Source organism: Petromyzon marinus, chromosome 31 (genome assembly GCF_048934315.1).
Source record: "Petromyzon marinus isolate PM22_M1 ecotype Great Lakes invasive population chromosome 31, UKy_Petmar_22M1.pri1.0, whole genome shotgun sequence".
NCBI lineage: Eukaryota > Metazoa > Chordata > Hyperoartia > Petromyzontiformes > Petromyzontidae > Petromyzon > Petromyzon marinus.
The window spans coordinates 15,687,558-15,703,265 of NC_133697.1; the positions used below are offsets into that span (position 1 = coordinate 15,687,558).

The following is a 15,708-nucleotide window of genomic DNA, read 5'->3' on the forward strand; positions in this document are numbered from 1 at the left end:
AGAAACAATACTATTCAAAGTATAAAGTATTACTCCCAAATAAATACGCGCCTTAATTTGCTTTCATGATTTTTTTAATGGTGCATTGTATAATTGCTCTACATTTACATCAGCTGAGAGGAAGTGCTGGCTCCCAGCAGACATCACGCATGCTCCACACACAGCAGCATCAACAGCAGCCTTCCCAGAATGTAGCCACACGCTTGTAGCCGCAGGGATGGCTACAACAACACTGGGAGGAGGATGCGTGCCTACATCATCCTCACACACAAAGAGAACTCCCTTCACTTGTTTCCCCATTAATATTTGAATCAGCATGGTGACAGAAGGGCGACTGCCTCTACAATCTGCAGAAATCTGTTTAAAGAAATAGCAGACGGCCTCCTATCTGTCTGTCTGCCCACGTCCTTACTGTGCTCCATAAATAAAAATACGTGGGTACTCAACTCCAATTTTGTTATATTGTATTTATTTGAGTGTGTTTTTATACGTTGATTGGTTTGTTGTTATTGTTCTTTGGTTTATAGATCTGTGAGCGTCTTGTTCACCTCTAGCCGTTTGAATGAACCTCGCGATGTAATGAGATGCGACGTACATTAAACACACACACACAGTGATGATGATTCAGTGTGAAAAGTGGGCATTCTTTTTAAAGTCATAATGTGGGCCTTGGCCTGTGTCTCATGAGACGAGTAAGGTGTGCGGCACGAAATAGAGGCTCCGTGTACACCCACAGCTCTCCCAGGTATGCTGATGCGTATTGAAGTTGGTGCTATGTTCACAAACACACCGGTAGTCCACACAGCGGCACTTGTGGAAGCTGAAATGCCGTCACTTGCAGTCATTTAACAACACAAATGCACTGCATACAGATGTTTGTTACAGCTTATGGGATAAAATTCGACACGCGCGTCATTTCGTGGAAACGCATGGCTCTGCTCTTCTTTGTAAAGGATTTTTGGAAATGTAAAAACAAGTTGTATGGATATCGCGGTGTCTGAGAGGACACCCAGAGGTGACAAGGAAGCTCAGTGCCACCGTGGAGTGAAGCCGTCACTCGGCAGCAGCGCCGAGAGAGATTCGCGCGGTGCGGAGAGCCGCAAGTGGCTCGAGTGCCTTCCCGTAAGTCGCCCCATTCTGGGTCACACGGGGAGGGAGGGAGGGAGTCCCCACGAGAGCCATGCCGTGACATTTCATCACGCGTCACAGTGTAGAGAAAACAGGGCGGCCAAACCAGCCAACTCAATTTATCTCCACTTTAAATATGTCACCAAACCTGAAAAACCAGGTTTTGCATTAACATTTTTAATTCAACTTCACAAAGTACGCGATAATAATAGGTTGGTCTGTATTGCACAGCTATGCATGCAACCATTGTTCTAGAGGAATATGAACAGTGGCTATACAGTGAAGTGTGAATGTTTTCACAAGGGGGTGGTGGTCTAGTGCTCTCATTTGTTTCTCTTCGTAATCGCGGTGTTTCTGAGAGGCGCGTGGCCCAGAGCACCAAGTGCCGAGCGGCGTTCTCGGGCCTCGTGGAGACGCGGGCGCGGTGGCGGTGGCCTCCAGGGGGGAGGGGTCGCGAGCGCCCCCGCGTGGCCCCGCGCGGTGACTGCGGTCCACCCGAACGGCGGCGCATGGCCACACGGGGCCCCCCTTGTGTGCTCACCCACCCCAGCGCCTGCTTCACATGGGATGCTTCGAGGGAAACTGTGAGTGGTGCTGCTGCTGCGGCGATACCGCGCCGGGTGTGGGCAGAGTTGCCCTGCTGCTGTTGCTGCAGGCGGACGTGGAGCGTGGCCGCGGAGGGGTTTGCGTGGAGGTCCCAGTGGTGGAGCGGAGCCGGCCCTGTGGCCTCCTCACGCATTCAGTGGGGCCACCCACCTTGTCCAACTCTGTCTCCCTCTACGCATCTCGGCGCCTGGATTACGGCGCAGTTGCACGGCCTGCGTACTCTATAGCCACGAGGCCCTCTCGCTCTGCCTTAGTCCGGCATTCACTCCGTCTCCGTGATCTCACCACGGCCCCCAGCGCTCGGTATTTCCCCAAACCCGGGCCACATTTCTCGTTTGGTCCAAAACGAATCGCGGCGCGGGCCCTGGCAGGCAGGAACTGGGCCTCGGATGGCGCCACAACGCGTGGCTGCTCGGCCGGGCAGTGGCCGCGACTCCTCTGGCTGCCGCTGCCGCGTTAGTCTCCACGGGGGGGGGGGGGGGGTACCGGCTGACCGTGGCATCGCGGTACCGTGAGGGGGGCTGTCACGGGCTGCGGGAGAAAGGCCGTCATCCAGCAGTGGGTAGATCACGGCTGACGATGCCTGCATACTTTCCACTCGTCATAGACTGACGAGACAGTTCAGAGAGTGGTTTGCGGTGCCAGCATTTATTAAATGTCACTTCTGCCCATCGTAAAGTCACGTTGCATTGGGTTACGGTGCGGACTTCGCATGAACCCCTCCGCCGTGAGTCGGGACAGGGACACGCTTCAGATGAGTCTCCTTGGCCATTTTTTAAATTGTCTTCCACTTGTTCTGGTCTAAAGGTCAAGGCCCAAACACCTCCACATTTGTAACAATATACGAGTTTGAAATGCGCCACTTTCCTGTGTGATGTGTGGCCATAATTTGTTCAATTCAAAGGCGGCAACCGCCGTTTATTGAAACAATTGCAAAATGCGTTTAGATGGTGAGTGGCAGACATTGTGTTCCAACGTTTCCACACAAATGTCATGTTTGTGTACCTTGCGCGTAGCTTCTGGACATGTATGCTGTTGTTTTGGTGGGTTTGGTGGTGGGGAAGTGCGTTGGCAATGCGAAGCGGTGTGCTGTTGGGTTGTTGTGCAGTGGAGAGGTGCGTGAGCATCATGCAGGCCGGCTCCACCATGCTCAAGCTCAGACCCGGCTCTCGTGCCGTGGCCTGGCACAGCCTGGCCTGGCACCCCGTACCCCGCGTGTTCTACCTCGACGAGAGCCGACGATGCATCTGCTGGCACCCCTCACGCAAGCGCCACAAGGCCGCCAGTGCGTGCCACAGGCTCGAGCTGCACGCACGACCACGACTCTGAACCGGGCGCGTGACGCGCGCGTCGCCGTAATCGGGGACGCCGTGCGCGTCCGTCCGTGCGCGTCGCTCTTCCCCCGCAGTTTGCATCGACGCCGTACGGGAGGTGCGGCAGGGCTGGCCCGTCGGAGCGCCGTCCGGAGCCTTTCGTCCAGAAGTGTCGACATTCGCTCCCTACGACTTCTCGGCCCCTCCGCCCGGAGGCCGTGGTGCCGGGGTGGACGCCGCACTCGGCCCGGTGGACGCCACGGTGGGCGGCCGTGGCGCTTTCGGGCAGCCCGACTCGACGTGCGTGCTCAGCGTTTTCTACGGAGCCGTCGACGGACCGCTGGTTCTGATGACCGCTTGCCGAGAGCAGGCCTTGGCCTGGCGTGTGGGCCTCACCATGATCATGGCCGGGATGAATTTGGGCTCACCAAGCAGTGGGCCGACGTTGCACTGCCATCAACAGTATCCGACCCACTCGGACGGCACGTGTGTCTGTGTATGTGAGCCAAGAGGTGTGCAGTGTGTGTGCGCGTAGCATCTGTGACGAGTGAGATCCAAACCTGTGCTGTGCCTATCCCCTAGGTTGACACACACTTTAATTAATAACCGGTGTTGCGTGTAAACGTCAGCGCTTGGGATGCAGGTGGCCGGGTGTGCCGTGCCGACCCTGCCAGGCGCTCGCTAACAACACTGCCTCCATGGGCTGTACGGTGAAACGTTGAATGTACAGTGTGCGATGTCACGTGAATAGTTTGCGTGGACTGTGTAGGACGATGCGGCAAGTTGAATGTGGCCATAGGTCAATGTCAGGTGATTGAGGTGAGAGGTGAATGAGAGGTGAATGTGGCGAGCGGTGAGTGAGAGTTGGATGCGTTGCTTGCTGGAGAGAGGGAGAGCCAGGGAGACGGAGGTTAGGGAGAGATCTTCCCTAAAGTGACTCTCCCAGGCTCCTGGTGCGCACGTTTGCCGCGGCCGACAGGAACGGCGACGGGCGCCTTGCGCTGGACGAGATCCGCGCTCTGCTGAGCAGCCTGAATCTGCGGCTGTCGCGGCAGCGCCTGCACGACCTCATCCAGGTGCGACCCTCGCCTCCGCCGGCCTCTCTCCCTTTCGCCTCGAAGTCTCCCGCTCGCTAACGCCCTTCCCTTTCCCTCTGTCTGTCTGCAATACCATGGGAGATGTTGACGGCTTGGGGAAGCCTTTGTACAGCAGTGGGTAGATCTTCTCTGGCGAAGATTATTTAACTCGCTAATTTTTCTCACGAGCAAAGGGTTGCGGCCAAAGTTGAGTCTCTAAAACGTTCACAGATTATTTAATGTTTACTGGATTAGAGCAATAAAGGCATAAACATAAATGCAAATCATATTAACCATCCCACATTTGTTGAGGACACAGTAATTTTTACAACGATGAAAATTAACGACAGGAAATGATTGAAGAACTTTAATAAAGCTGCAAAGTTGGACTCAAGATAAACGTGAGCAAAACGAGTGACGGTGTGACACAAATATTTATACAGATCACCCCCAAAGTGGATCTTTACCTCGACCACATGGTTTTTTCCATAATTTCTGGCCATGTACTACCCGTGTCTCATCAGTTTATTATTTGCTCCCAATATAAGCATGCTGTGCACCTCCGATTATCACGATTGCAAAGTTCAACATACATACATGTTGAGAATCCTCTCGCGCTTCCAGGATCCGCGCAGAAATGCCCGTGGCACAGAGTGCCCGGTGCGGTGCCCAGTTCACGAGTGGCGCTCAACATCCGGGAGATAGCGAGGAAGGACGATGTCGACAACTCCGCTCGGTGACGCGTGCGCCCGTGTGTTTTGTTTGCCACGCAGGCAACGGATGTGGACAACGATCGAGGGTTTTTATCGTTTGTGGAATTCTCGTCGTTCTACGCTCTGATGTCGTCACGCCGCGACCTCCTCATGCTGATGAACAGACACGTTCACAAGACGCAGCCGTGGCAATCGGACGCCAGTGGACATTTTGATCGTAAACCATTGTGGAACGTCGGTGATTTGGCCAGATTCATGACGGAAGAACAAAAGGTCTGGTCACGTGCGCTGAATTAGAACGTTTATCCATGCGCTTCGCTGGTTTCAATGTGGTGAATGCCACACGGATTTGTTTACGCAAACGGTTTTCACCGGAGAGTTTTTTTTTCCCAGGTTCCCGGCGTAACGAGGGCAATGTGCTTGGAGATCATCGACAGCATGGAGCCAAATGCGGAAAACAGACGGCACGGCTGCCTGAGCTTAGAAGGTGCGTGTGTGTGCGTGCGTGCGTGTGGAAACCCGAGTTCGATTCTCACTCACAGCCAGCATTGGTGACGAATATCCAAACCGGTCCTGGGCCTGCCTTCGGTCGACTCGGCCTCAAATTGAGTACCTGGTGCAGTGTGTTAACATCATTACTGGGGAGACAAAAGTGGCCTGGTGTGGTGCTGGCCACCCACCCCCCTCGTGTACTGTGCTGGCCTGCATCGGTGTTCTCTAACAGCACTTGCTCCCAGTCTGTTAGACGCCACGCTTGCAGAGTGAATCTGAGTTGTATTTGCTGAGCTGAGGCGACACCTGTGTGTGGGAGTCTCGGGTTATATTTGTTGTGAACATCGGTCGGCATCCTCTAAAACCCAGCTTACACCCCCCAGCTTGCAAACAGCGCTTGTGTGATTTACCTGTAAAGTCCGATCACACTTGTTATTTCCACATTGTATTGGATTATTTTTGTACCACAGGTTATCACTTTGGTAATATCATTTTATGAATGGATGTTCGGCACAATTGCATTTGAACACGAGTAATTATGGTTGGCAATGATAAGGGTCTCCTCCCCGCCGCGTTAGGGGTTGGGGTTACGTGCGCCGTCTTTGCCGCCGTTGTGTTTGCTAGCGGTGCAAACTGTGTGTGCGCGAGCAGGGTTGACCGCGTACCTGTGCGGCCCCGCAGGTGACGCGGTGGACCCGGCCCACGGCTCCGTGCACCAGGACATGGGCCTGCCGCTGACGCGCTACTGCATCGCCTCCTCGCACAACACCTACCTGACGGGCGACCAGGTGACGTCGCGGGCATGCGCCGACTCGTACGCGAGCGTGCTGCGCGCCGGCTGCCGCTGCGTGGAAGGTACCGAACGGCGCGCGGGATCGCTGTGAAACGCAGAGTCTTTGTTGAGACTGGAGGAGGAATCCGATGAGCAAGTCACAACAACAACAACACACAACACTATAGGAGTACTAAATAGAGAAAAGGTGAAGCAAGTCACTTAAATAAATACAAATAGAAGTGAAAATTGCATAGGTATATCAATTCCTCTCTACCGAGGTCGAGACGCTCGCACGGCTCTCACTCCCTGTGGAAATCCACAAACAACGTCCCCGCTTACTCTGCCATGAAAACCGCGATTTGATGCCGAGCTTTCGATTCTTTACGATAATTTCACTTGCAGGGTGCATTTGACTCTCGTGTATATCCACGTCTGGTTACATATTCGTGCAACAGTTACCCTATATCTGTTGAATGTTTCAGTAACTTCATTATAATTACATTATGATCAGTCTAAAGATAATCTGTCTCAGGAGACTTCTGCGACAGGGAATCTTACATAGATTTATGTTCGTGCAAGATTCCCATGTGACACAGTTGTTTTTGTTCCCATTTCTATTTGCTTCAATGCGGTACTGAGACAGGAGGAGGACTTCTCCACAAATCTGACTGCTGTCTGCCTGATGAAGCTAGTTGTAATTACTGGCAAAACGTCGTACTCCGATTGTAAATGTTGTGGATTTGCTCTCCATCACACCGTTGTGCTGTACTCGTAACGAATTGGCACGTTATGTTTACGTTACAAACCTTACTCGTTGGCTGTCGAGTGGTGGTGGGTTTAACGACACATTTATATATTTACGTGATCTAACCCAGAAAAAACCTGTTGTATTATGTATTTTGTTTGTATTGAGCTGGTCACTTTGGTGACCCAGGTCAGTCTTGCAATTGAGTTTTATCTTGGTTTCTTGAGTTCTTACCAGGGTTAAACAAATTAACTTTTCACTTCTTGTCCAAGGAAGCAGGCTTCTTTCACTCTGCGTGCAACTCGGTGGTGTTCACTGTGCTAGCTGCACCCGAATGGCATGGACACTTCTTCTGGGATGCCAATAGGGGAGATAGTTCTGTTTTGTCTGTAATAATTCGAACGTGCAATCTGGCTGGCCCGATTTTGGCGTGACGCCGTTGTAACGGAGGAATATCAACATTCTGTACTTTGACGTGAAGTCTCTATGTGCGGTCAATGGTCTGCGCAAGATGCGGAGAGAATGTCACAGATGTGTCTGGCGGAGCGGGCATAGCAGACCGTGCGCTCGCTCTCCTGTCGCGTTTTGAAACGACCTCCGTAGTCGACAGCTGGGACGGCCCGGACGGCGAGCCAATGGTCACGCACGGACGCACGCTCACGACGCGCATCCCCTTCCAGGACGTCCTGCGGTGTATCGGCGCCCACTCCTTCACCCACAACCCGTGAGTGAACGCCCCCCTCCAGCCCCACCCCCCCCCAGCCTCACCCCCCCCCTCCAGCCTCACCCCCCCCCTCCAGCCTCACCCCCCACCCCTCCACCCCCCCCCCCTCCACCCCCCCCCTCCAGCCTCACCCCCCCCCTCCAGCCTCACCCCCCCCCCTCCAGCCTCACCCCCCCCCTCCAGCCTCACCCCCCCCCTCCAGCCTCACCCCCCCCTCCAGCCTCACCCCCCCCTCCAGCCTCACCCCCCCTCCAGCCTCACCCCCCTCCAGCCTCACCCCCACCCCCTCCAGCCTCACCCTCCCCCCCCTCCAGCCTCACCCCCCTCCAGCCTCACCCCCCCCCTCCAGCTGTGCGTCCGCAGCGCTCGCTCCCCGCGCTCCAAGCTCCGGTGCCACAGCGAGCGGCCGTCCCGCTCGGATCGAACGACGACAGCGTGCAGTAGGGGCACGTCGGCAGGTTACGTGAACAAGGTGCAGAGAGCCCAGAGGCCATGTCTGGCTGCACATTCCAATGGGCGGAGGCATAACGCTTCAGAGCCGTGAGGAGTCCGTGCCATCGCTGGCAGAGGCCTCCGGCGTCTGCCGCCCTGGAGAGTCCTCGCTCAGGAGGCTTCCCCCTTTTGAGTTTCCTAGCCGTTGAACGTTGCCAGAGCGCAACAAACACCGACGGAATTCCCCGTCTTGTCACGTGGTGGTCTCGCATCTATTTTGAAACAAACCAGCCGGCTTGCGTCAGTCCTGTAAAGTCCTCTTATGGGACGCAAGATTTCCGTAACAGGATAAAATCTGGGCGTTCAACTCACCGCTGTCAATGTGCTCTGTTGGCATCGGATTCTCTAATCGCAGGATCAGGCTCATCAGCTGTGGTGTCATCCAAATCCCTCGGCTCCCGCCTGTCATCCCACGGCCACATGATTAATGTGAAGGACCCCTGTGACATTGTTTACGAGATTAAGTTGTTGCGTATTAGTGGGAAAGGAAAACGGTGATAAATTGTGGAACAAGTATCTCCTTTTGGTTGCGTTCACCCCATTTCCTAGTCATTAAATACGTTCTATGCAGTGCGGTCACTGGACGTGAACTGGATCTTGGATTCCTGTTCATGTGCAGTCAGTCGCGTTTTGGTTGGGGGGCAACGATGGAAACGGGGAGACAAGCGTCACAGCGTTCCGTGTTAAGCGCTACGAACCTAGCGGCGCTGACCACTGTGGTGAAGTATGGTCAAACAACCCCCGTGACTTGCAGGGCGTGAAGTGGTCTTATCTAGCAGTAAATTGAGAGAGGCTGTCTGCTCTCGCCGCTCTGCGTCGGTGGCAAGACTTGATCGGTGTTATTGTTTAGCATACGGAATTGTTGGTTGTAATTGGATGATGAAAATTAAAGGTCAGTTTCTCCGAATTCCTACCGCCATTGACCCATCTCATTGTTACAATGGAACAAAGTCCGGAAATGTTCCTCATGAAATTTCCCCACTGCTGGCTGCACAGCGGTGAAACATTCCATTTCTCACTCTCAGATATCCGGTCATCGTCTCCCTGGAGAATCACTGCAGTTTGGCTCAACAAGACAAAATGGCCCATTACTTGCAAAGCATTCTGGGAGACCTGCTTCTGCTGCCCTCTGACCTTCCAACAGCTGATGCACAGTGGCCCTCGCCACAGAGCCTCATGGGAAAGATTTTGCTGAAGGTGAGGTATGTAAATGACATGTAGCGGTGATGTTGTTGGCGATGGTAGCGGTGATGTTGTTGGCGATGGTCGCGGTGATGTTGTGGGCGATGGTAGCGGTGATGTTGTGGGCGATGGTAGCGGTGATGTGGGCGATGGTCGCGGTGATGTTGTGGGCGATGGTAGCGGTGATGTTGTTGGCGATGGTTGCGGTGATGTTGTTGGCGATGGTAGCGGTGATGTTGTTGGCGATGGTTGCGGTGATGTTGTTGGCGATGGTAGCGGTGATGTTGTTGGCGATGGTAGCGGTGATGTTGTGAGCAATGGTGGTGACGATGCACGGCCTGGCGGGTGCGACTCGGAGCGCAGGGTAAAAAGATCTCGGTGACAACGCAGGGCGTGGACGACGATGAGTCGGAGAGCGAGACGAGCGCAAACCATGCCCAGGTGAGGTGGCACTGCACCGCACGCGATTGAAGTTAAGCGGCCGCGCAGAGGAATAAAGTTGGGCGTCGTCGGTGTGCCCCGTGCATGGTGGCCGTGGCCACTTTGTGCTCAACCCAACAAAGGGGGCAATGTGATTTATACTCACAGTGCAGATGTCCCTAGGAGCACGCGGGAAGTTTGTGACGATGTGCGCGAGACGCGGTGAACTCCCGCAGCGGGGGGACGGGCCCCGGCCATATGCTGTCAGCAGCCAGGCTGGGGTCTTCCCACACGCTGGCCACAGCCCACACACCCCACACATCACACACACACACACACCACACACACACACACACGCCACACACACACTCCACACACACACCCCACACACACCCCCTACACACCCCACACCCACCACACACACCACTCGTTTGCCATAGCCGACACCCCAAACACACCCCACGCACCCCACACACCACACACTCGCCGCAGCCCACACCACACACATCCCACACACACCACACACATCCCACACACACCATACACACACACCACGCACCCCACACACTCGCCACAGCCCACACCACACTCATCCTACACACACCATACACACACACCACGCACCCCACACACCACACACTCGCCACACACCCCACGCTGTTCCAGTGCCTCCCCTGTGCCACGGCAGGGTGGCGGTGCGGCTGGCGTGCGCCCCTGTGCCGACGAGGTGGCGGTGCACCGCGAGGGGCGTGCCACGGTGCGCCGAAGCCGCTCTCTCCTCGGTCTCCTGCCGAGGCGCAAGGTGAGCAAAGCCTCTCGCCACGGCGACCACGACCAGCGTGGCCTCCGCCGCTCATTCTCATCTGACACGCACCTCCCGGCGCTCCAAACCCGCGGTTAAACTGTGTCGGCCGTAGGCGCAGAACTGCCGCGAGAAAGCAATCGGCAGCGACCGTGGGGACAAACTCCCGGGTTCTACCAAGCGCCCCGTGGCCTACACTGTCAGGTCAGAGAACGCGAGCGGGAGGGGGCTCGTGCGTCAACTTGCATGGTGACCGCACGAGCGTACGTGTGCGCGCACGTGTGTTTGCCCCGATTGAGGAACGGCAAAGCAAAAGACCGCTCCTCGGTGCGGTCGCTGCCGACGCCGTTAACGAGTCCCTTCCCCTGCAGCTCCCCGTGCAAGCCGCGGGAGCCGCGACGGGAGCCACGGCGCGAGCCGAGCCCGCGCGCAGGGCCTCCCATCCCGCGGGCCCGCACGCCGCGCCTGTCGCGCGCCCTCTCCGAGCTCACCGCGTGCTCGCGGGCTCGAGGAGCCATCGACGTCGGCTCGCACGGTGAGAGACGCACGTGTGGGCACACGTGCAGAGGAGGGGTGCCCGGGTTCGTGGGCGGAGGGGCGGGGGCGCCGTACTTTGCCAACCGAGTGAGCCGAACGGCCGTTGTCTCGCCTCAGGGCCGCCACCCCGGTGGAGCGTGACGTCGTTTGCGGAGCGGCAGGCCTCCGCGCTGGCGTCGGAACACGCGCGGGAGCTGGCGGCGTTCACGAGCGCTCGCCTGGCCCGCGTCTACCCCTCAGCCCACCGCATGTCCTCCAGCAACTACGACCCCGAGCCATTCTGGAACGCGGGCACTCAGATGGGTGGGTGGGCTCCGGCGTGGCTCTCGGCGCGCCGCCATCGCCGCGTCCAGGTTCACTCTTGTCGAGCATGGCGGCGTGGCCTGCGACGTGCTGACCTTTGAAGGCAGGGGTTGGTGGATCACGTGGCGTTTTGTGAAACTCCCAAAACCCTGTGCGTTGTGAGATGTCCATAAGAAGGTAGCACAGTGTAAACGAGTTCTTGAATCCACCTGTGCGAAGATTTGAATGTTATTCCCTCGTGTACACGGGATTTCTATGGGCACATGCAATATCACTCCTTACAATGGAATTGGCCGATCATTCCGATGCAGAACACTGCTGAAAAAAATAAAGTACGTGTGTATACATGTATACATTCTGTTCCACTTAGGGCACTGTCAGTTGTTGGAAAGTGGAGATTGCAGTGACGGCAGGTAAACACCGCAAGGGACGTCCGTGACCTTGGGAGTGACCTCGTGCGCTTCCCCTTCATTCCAGTCTCTCTCAACTACCAGACGGAGGGGCGGCCCATGCAGCTCAATCGAGCAAAATTTGCAGCCAATGGGAACTGTGGATACGTCCTGAAGCCGGCTGAGATGTGCACGGGTGAGCGTTATTCTTTTCAAACATCGTGAAAGCGCGACTGCACAGCGTGGGGAGGCCCTCATCCAGCAGTGGGTTGATGAAGGGCTGTATACCGCATGTTTCACGTTGTGGAACGAGCATCACAGTCCATTCGGCTCGCGGTGTGTCTGCGCTCTGTCGCTGTCCCGCTCTCTGTGCTTTCCCTCTGTACCACCAGCAGTCCAGTACTCTCGTCGTGCCAGCAGGCCTTCGCAGCGCCGCGGATTAGCGGCGATATTTCATCGTGTGGACCCTGGATACTAAATCTGTCTCGCCACAATCCCACTCCCACCCTCTGCCTTTGACAACCCACACTGTACATTAACTTGCACCCATGAAGAGTTAATATGCAATCAAATTGCATTTCTTTTTTCCTCCCGAGTCGCTGGGCTGCTGGCTGGCTGGGTTGTTGCATACCTGTCAACCCCTTATCAGTGCCCTACATTATTACAGACCAATTCAGACCTTATTGGTCACTGCGTGCCCTTGTAAATATCAACGTTCATCCTTCAAAGTCCCATCACAAGGGAGAAAGACAAACAAATAGACAAAAAAAGAATTTCCCATATTGAAACGGCTGTATGCCGTATGGACTTGAAAACTCAATTTCCCTGAACAAAAATATGGGTAAACCGTATGGGTTGACAGGTATGTTGCTGAATGTGTGGCTGGGTGCCCAGGTGGCTGGTTATTCAACTCGTATCCCAGTCAAGGGTTGAATCAGCCCAACATCCCTCTACAGTGAATACAATGAGCACCACTTTGCGTGAATTCAAGTTGGCCGTTCTATTAAGATCAGATCGCCCCTGCAAAAGGAATGTGGAATTTCCAGATGGCTCGGGGCCTGCCCGGCAATGCTCACGTTAACACGGAGACTCTGTCGCTCGCGACCCTTGACCTGTTCCCTCAGGCCACTTCAACCCTCTGAGCGACGATCCCTACCGGGGCCGGGCTCGCACGTACCTCAGGGTGCGCGTCATCAGCGGACAGCGGCTGCCCAAGCCCGCCGTCTCGCGGCTGCCCTCTAGAGACGAGGTGAGGACACGCGGCGAGAGACACGGGGGAGTGGAGGTAGCAACACAATCTCCGTTAAATCGTCTTGCCCTGGAGAAGGATGTTCTGTCACATACGTAGACTTCCCCCCGTAGGTAACAGGGGAATAATGAGTCTGCGTATGAAATGAAGACTCCGGGAAAGCGAACGCTTTTGTAAATTCAAGATCGCAACTCCCACGCACGCAGCTTTCGGCTCCTGCAGACCAAACCTCAGGAGGCCACCGCGACCAGGCCCAGAATGGGTCCGCGGTAAAGAGCAGCGATGCCTCTTCACTCGCACGCTCCCGCCTCGTCTGTGAGAGGAGCCGTGAAGCGCTGATGATGGAAGCACGGGGACTGAGTGTTGTGCACGTTTCATCTCCACGTTGCGCTCAGATCATCGACCCCTACGTGGAGGTGGAGGTGGTGGGGCTGCCGGTTGACTCTGCGGTGCGGCGCACCAGGGTGGTGGACGATAATGGCAAGGAGCAAACACACACACACATCATACACACACACACCATACACACATCATACACACACATAATACACAGACAATCCATGAAGGCTACACGGGGGATCTGTGTGTTTGGCTGTCGGTGCACGAGCCGCGTTGTGCATGCGGTGTTCAGGGTTTCAGCCACTGTGGGACGAGACCCTGGTGTTTATCATCCACATGCCGGAGCTGGCCATGGTGCGATTCGTGGTTTGGGACGACGACCCCATTGGGAGAAACTTCATCGGACAGAAGACGATCGCCCTGTCCAGCATCCTGCCTGGTTCGTGCTAAATCTCTCAGTGCGTGCATGCACATGCACACACAGCACATTTGCTACACAGCACACACAGACACGGCGCACTCGCCACACACAGCATTCACACGGCGTACACACAGCACGCACAACCGCTAACCAACAAACACTGCTCACCAAACATTCACTCTCACCATATCCACACCACTCACCAGCAACACGCAGCAAGCAGACACTCAGAATTCCACTCACCATGCATATACCGCTCACGAGTTCAAACGAAACACAGATCCTCCATGTAACCTGCATAGACTATTGGGGGGAAAATAAAATATGTAAGCGAGCACCCACAAAGGCCGGGATGGCACACCCCCTGCACCATGCCCGGGCCACTTTTGTCCTCAGTGCTGATGTTTACACCACGATGAGGTACATTGGGTTGGCCTAGGACCAAAGTTCAGATATCACTTGCCACTGAGTTTAGCTATGTCTTGCACGAGTTACTATTGAACCATGCCCCACACTAATGCACTACACCCTACGTACTCCGCACAGACGGCTCACCATGCCCCCCCCCATGTCGAGCCACAACTGTTCTTCCTCTGCCGCCTGTGCCGGGCCGCACTTCGCCGTGGCTGATGTTGGGCTCTCTGCTCTATGCCGGTTGTTGCGTTGGGATGCTCTCTCGCCTGGCAGGTTACCGTCACGTGCGCTTGGAAAGCCTGAGCGAGGCGTCCATCTTTGTTTACGTCACCGTTGAGCAGATCCACGGCAAGGCAAGCTCTCCGTCTCCGTGTTTGCGTTCCCACGTGGCTCTTCCCAGTGCCTGTGAATGCCCTTGTCACGGATGTCTATTGCATTGTCTCCCCAGTTTTCACGCACATCATCCATATGTAAGTCACTGTGCCTTATCAGTTTTTCCCAGTATGAAGACTTGAGATGCTGATAAACCAGGTTTTTTTACTTTACGTGGTGTCGAGCGTGACTGTCCGACATATTCACGTAATCGAATCGGCGGGCAGATAACACCCCAGCCCCCTTAAGTTCAACGAATAGTTGATTGCGGGATCACGATTCGATTGAGAAATCGTGTTATTTTTTTGTCTCGTTTGCACTCCTTCGTATGTTGTCTCATTCAATTAATTACCCTAAAAGTTACATTCGCATACAATTGCATTTACCCATACACGCCTGGAATTCAAAGTTTCCACTGTTATTACCGGAGTGGGATGGCTCAGTGTGGTGGCTTGTGGTAACAGGCCTTCATAAGCAATAGCTAGATGAACAACGCACCACAATAGTTTGTGCATCGCAGTTCAAATAGCAGGCGTTATAATTCCGACCGCACTTGCTGAAGGTGGAGTTGCAGCCGCTTGCTCCTGTATGCCCCGGTGTGTGCATGTATCTCGCGTGGCCGCGTGCAAGTCCCGTGTACATATGTCTGTGTGCAGGCGCGGCAGGCGTCTAACCTGATGCGAGCTCTGGGGAGCAAATCGAGGGAATGCGGTGTGGGGGATGCGCCTCGTCGGAAGCACGGCATGAGAGCCACCCCCTGGACCTCTTCCATGCATCGTCTACCCTGGACCTCAACAGATCACCCCTTGAGCGTGAACACACCTCGATCCGGCTCTCAGCCAAGACAGATTTCATCTCAATACGGAACCCAAGAGCATTGAATTCCATCGGATGTAACGGCAATGCATTCTTCCAATTCCTCTCTTATCCTCAAGTTTTTCGCAAGCACTAATCAGCAATGTGCAAATGGAGCTTTGAACACAAAAAACCTTACCCGTGATTAAATATCCAAGCAGTTATCCACGAGGCCTTGTTGTAATTGGTAGGGTTTATGGAAAGTGGTTTTTATTTAATCAAGGGTTGTAAGAGGACTGGAAGATACATTTTTATTTTATGTAATTTATAAACGTTTTAACTTCGGATTTTAATTAAGTATATTAAATTATTGGAATACAAACTGTGTTGTGTGGTTTGGAGTAAGGTTGGTTCATTGCCA

The 15,708-nt window shown here is 54.8% G+C and overlaps 1 protein-coding gene across 2 annotated transcripts; it reads left to right on the forward strand.

Moving 5' to 3' along the window:
- The first annotated feature begins 1,211 nt into the window (after positions 1-1,211).
- Positions 1,212-15,669, forward strand: LOC116947917 (1-phosphatidylinositol 4,5-bisphosphate phosphodiesterase eta-2-like). 2 transcript variants are annotated; one of them, XM_032964224.2, is made up of 20 exons: positions 1,212-1,712; positions 2,843-3,019; positions 3,143-3,509; positions 3,994-4,123; positions 4,897-5,109; positions 5,230-5,323; positions 5,980-6,183; positions 7,452-7,572; positions 9,090-9,261; positions 9,610-9,687; positions 10,355-10,468; positions 10,584-10,672; positions 10,840-11,003; positions 11,123-11,308; positions 11,786-11,893; positions 12,822-12,946; positions 13,342-13,426; positions 13,578-13,724; positions 14,394-14,473; positions 15,149-15,669. In XM_032964224.2, exons 1-20 carry the CDS (start codon positions 1,691-1,693, stop codon positions 15,371-15,373), a joined length of 2,901 nt encoding a protein of 966 aa, XP_032820115.1. In that variant the 5' UTR covers positions 1,212-1,690; the 3' UTR covers positions 15,374-15,669. The 2 variants fall into 2 exon arrangements, with proteins under 2 accessions (XP_032820115.1, XP_032820116.1); XM_032964225.2 differs by having other exon boundaries at positions 6,010-6,183.
- The last annotated feature ends 39 nt before the right edge of the window (positions 15,670-15,708 follow it).

Bases quoted from the DNA above. Each gene is read 5' to 3' on its own strand.
- LOC116947917 (XM_032964224.2), top strand. From the start codon at position 1,691: ATGGGATGCTTCGAGGGAAACT. The intron at 11,004-11,122 runs GTGAGAGACGCA...GTCTCGCCTCAG, and splicing joins CATCGACGTCGGCTCGCACG to GGCCGCCACCCCGGTGGAGC. The intron at 13,725-14,393 runs GTTCGTGCTAAA...CTCGCCTGGCAG, and splicing joins CCTGTCCAGCATCCTGCCTG to GTTACCGTCACGTGCGCTTG.